Source organism: Colobus angolensis, unplaced genomic scaffold (genome assembly GCF_000951035.1).
Source record: "Colobus angolensis palliatus isolate OR3802 unplaced genomic scaffold, Cang.pa_1.0 Scaffold34, whole genome shotgun sequence".
NCBI lineage: Eukaryota > Metazoa > Chordata > Mammalia > Primates > Cercopithecidae > Colobus > Colobus angolensis.
The window spans coordinates 5,007,348-5,011,361 of NW_012116710.1; the positions used below are offsets into that span (position 1 = coordinate 5,007,348).

The 4,014-nt window shown below is 51.3% G+C and overlaps 1 protein-coding gene across 2 annotated transcripts in view; it reads left to right on the forward strand.

The window, feature by feature from the left end:
- SPINT2 (serine peptidase inhibitor, Kunitz type, 2) overlaps window positions 1-2,328 on the forward strand; it is a 47,520-nt gene extending 45,192 nt beyond the window's left edge. For both annotated transcript variants that reach the window (XM_011952380.1, XM_011952381.1), the window contains one exon: window positions 1,702-2,328. In XM_011952380.1, coding sequence (XP_011807770.1) covers window positions 1,702-1,868 — 167 coding nt within the window. In that variant the 3' untranslated portion in view covers window positions 1,869-2,328. The remainder of the gene's footprint in view (window positions 1-1,701) is intronic.
- Window positions 2,329-4,014: the final 1,686 nt, after the last annotated feature.

Sequence of the window (4,014 nt, forward strand, 5' to 3'; positions counted from 1 at the left end):
GCTAGGTTTTTGTATTTTTTTAGTAGAGACGGGGTTTCACCGTGTTAGCCAGGATGGTCTCAATCTCCTGACCTTGTGATCCGCCCATCTCGGCCTCCCAAAGTGCTGGGATTACAGGCTTGAGCCACTGCGCCCGGCCAAAAGAGATTTTAAAGCTGGGTGTCTGGGGTAGACATCACATGTTGGCAGGTTCCGTGATGCCCCTGAGCTGTAAAACCAGCAAGTTTTTATTAGCGATTTTCGAAAGGGGAGGGAGTGTACGAATAGAGTGTGGGTCACAGAGATCACATGCTTCACAAGGTAGTGAAATATCACAAAGCAAATGGAGGCAGGGCAAGATCACTGGACCACAGGATGGGGCGAAATTAAAATTGCTCAAGAAGTTTCCACACACATTGTCATTGGTAACATCAGGAGACAGGGTTTGAGAGCAGACAACCTGTCTGACCAAAATTTATTAGGCAGGAATTTCCTCGTCCGAATAAGCCTGGGAGCGTTACAGGAGACTGGGGCTTATTTCATCCCTTCGGCTTTGACTGTGAAAGACAGCTGCCCCCAGGGGGGCCGTTCAGAGGCATACCCTCAGGGGCGCATTCTCTTTCTCAGGGATGTTCCTTGCTGAGAAAAAGAATTCAGCAATATTTCTCCTATTTGCTTTTGAAAGAAGAGAAATGTGGCTCTGTTCTGCCCGGCTCACTGGCAGTCGGACTTTAAGGTTATCTCTGTTGTTCCCAGAACATTGCTGTCATCCTGTTCTTTTTTCAAGGTGCCCAGATTTCGTATTGTTCAAACACACATGCTCTACAAACAATTTGTGCAGTTAACGCAATCATCACAGGGTCCTGAGGCAACATACATCCTTCTCAGCTTACGAAGATGACGGGATTAAGAGATTAAAGACAGGCATAGGAAATCACAAGGGTATTGATTGGGGAAGTGATAAGTGTCCATGAAATCTTCACAATTTATGTTCAGAGATTGCAGTAAAGACAGGCATAAGAAATTATAAAAGTATTAATTTGGGGAACTAATAAATGTCCATAAAATCTTCACAATTTATATTCTTCTGCCATGGCTTCAGCCAGGTCCCTCCGTTTGGGGTCCCTGACTTTCTGCAACACTCGAGAGTTGGGCTTCTAGTTCAAAAAGAAGGAACGGCCGGGCGCGGTGGCTCAAGCCTGTAATCCCAGCACTTTGGGAGGCCGAGACGGGCGAATCATGAGGTCAGGAGATCAAGACCATCCTGGCTAACACGGTGAAACCCCATCTCTACTAAAAAATACAAAAAAAAAAAACTAGCCAGGCGTGGTGGCGGGCGCCTGTAGTCCCAGCTACTCAGGAGGCTGAGGCAGGAGAATGGCATGAACCCGGGAGGCGGAGCTTGCAGTGAGCTGAGATCCGGCCACTGCACTCCAGCCTGGGCGACAGAGTAAGACTCCGTCTCAAAAAAAGAAGGAACACAGACGGCCACTCTGCTGGCACGCACATAGCATGGCACCTCCTTTTTTGGGGGAATCTCCTTGGTGGCATCTCTGGCAGGCTGTGTCCTCTCCAGCTGCAGTTCTGTACCCTCTCTGGGTTGGGGAGGGGCATTTGGTCCTCAGCCTGAGCCCACCTGGATTCCCCAGGCCCTTGGTGAGCGCCACTCTGGCTGCAGCTCTGCTTGCCTGGCCCATCCTGAGGCCCCTCTCTTGTCCTCAGTGGTGGTTCTGGCGGGGCTGTTCGTGATGGTGTTGATCCTCTTCCTGGGAGCCTCCATGGTCTACCTGATCCGGGTGGCACGGAGGAACCAGGAGCGTGCCCTGCGCACTGTCTGGAGCTCCGGAGACGACAAGGAGCAGCTGGTGAAGAACACATATGTCCTGTGACTGCCCTGTCGCCAAGAGGACTGGGGAAGGAAGGGGAGACTATGTGCGTGCTTTTTTAAATAGAGTGATTGACTTGGATTTGTGTGATCATTAGGGCTGAGGTCTGTTTCTCTGGGAGGTAGGATGGCTGCTTCCTGGTCTGGCAGGGGTGGTTTTGCTTTGGAAATCCTCTAGGAGGCTCCTCTTTGCATGGCCGGTGGTCTGGCAGCAGCCCCGAGTTGTTTCCTCGCTGATAGATTTCTTTCCTCCAGGTAGAGTTTTCTTTGCTTATGTTGAATTCCGTTGCCTCTTTTCTCATCACAAAAGTGGTGTTAGAACCATTTCTTTTGTTTGTCTGATTTATGGTTTTTTTAAGTATAAATGAATGTTTTTTATTAGCATTCTGAAAGAAGGAAAGTAAAATGTACAAGTTTAATAAAAAGGGATCATCCCCTTTAAAATAAATTTCAGCATGTACTTTATTTATGGGAGTCCCAATTTCAGCCCTACCAAAACGATCACATTATCTGAGGTGTCCCGTTCTAGAAACAGACCCCTCAAAATAGCGTCTTTCAGGTCTTTTTGAATGAATCCACAAGATGAAATAAATGTCCTATTATTGAGTGCCCGTGAACTTTCACCAGACCACACTTAGCCTCACCACCTGTGAACGCTGATATTTTCTTACTCTGTTTCACTTTGTAAAACTTCTGGCTACAACGCTCTGCACTGATCTTGATGCCCCACTATGGACTGTAGCCCACACCTTGAAGCACTGCCCTCGAGGGCGCAGGAGGGGTGCGTGCTCTCCAGGCCTCGAGGACCAAGACCTTCTGGGGTTGGAGGGGCTTAACCGAGTCCTTGTGGCGTCCATGACGCTTCTCCTCTCATGGTTCTGTGCTCTCTGCATCTTGGAGGGGTGGTGGGAGGGCCCTCTAGGTCAGGCCTTGCACTGCCTGCACTGGGCTTTTCTGTCAAGTCTCCCATATGCCCCTGTGTGGGAACGGGGACAGAGCGCACTGCCCGGCTGAATTTGGCCTCCAGGCCCAATCCTGCTGCCACCTGTGGGTGTTCCTTTCCCAACACTAGACTCTAGAAGCCCCTTTTCTCCCTTCTCCATTCCAACAAGGAGGTCCTGGGGTACAGGCATCTGGGCGCCCCATGAGGTCAGCCTGGACTCTACTGGCCTCGGAGACACAGGAGGAGCAGCCAGGTGCAGTGCCACAGGCCAGACAGTGCTTTCGACAGCTTGGAACCAAAGAACTCATCCCTTGGCCCTTCCTAGAAATCCCTTAGGGCTTAAAAATCTCTTCCAGAGGCCGGGCGCGGTGGCTTAAGCCTGTAATCCCAGCACTTTGGGAGGCTGAGACGGCCGGATCACGAGGTCAGGAGATCGAGACCATCCTGCCTAACACAGTGAAACCCCACCTCTACTAAAACAATACAAAAAACTAGCCGGGCGAGGTGGCGGGCGCCTGTAGTCCCAGCTACTCGGGAGGCTGAGGCAGGAGAATGGCGTAAACCCGGGAGGCGGAGCTTGCAGTGAGCTGAGATCCGGCCACTGCACTCCAGCCTGGGCGACAGAGCGAGACTCCGTCTCAAACAAACAAACAAACAAAATCTCTTCCAGAAGCAAATTGAGCAAATAGCTGATCTGCTCCTGCCCCACCTCCCTCACCCACAGCAGATGCTGCAAAGGGATCCTGGTGTGTCCTCCCAGCTAAGCCCCGCAGGCCTCAGCCTGCTCTCCAGTGGTCATTGCAGCTGGCTCGGGGTTGGTGAACAAGTGGAATCTACTTAACACGTCCCAGACAAATCAGACACCAGGGGTCCTGGTGAGTCTGTGGCCCAGGGAAAGAGGTCCTGGGAGTTAGGAGCCTCTCCACCTGCAGCACTGTGGGTGCGGCCCCTAACCCTTGCAAGCCTGCAAAGTCCGCACAGGCGCCTCTGCCTGGCAGGAGCATTTCTTCACCAACTCCAATATAGGCTGTCTCCTATCTTGGTCACGTTCAAAAAAAGAAAAAAATAGGCCGGGCGCAGTGGCTCAAGCCTGTAATCCCAGCACTTTGGAAGGCCGAGACGGGCGGATCACGAGGTCAGGAGATCGAGACCATCCTGGCTAACACTGTGAAACCCCGTCTCTACTAAAAAAATACAAAAAACTAGC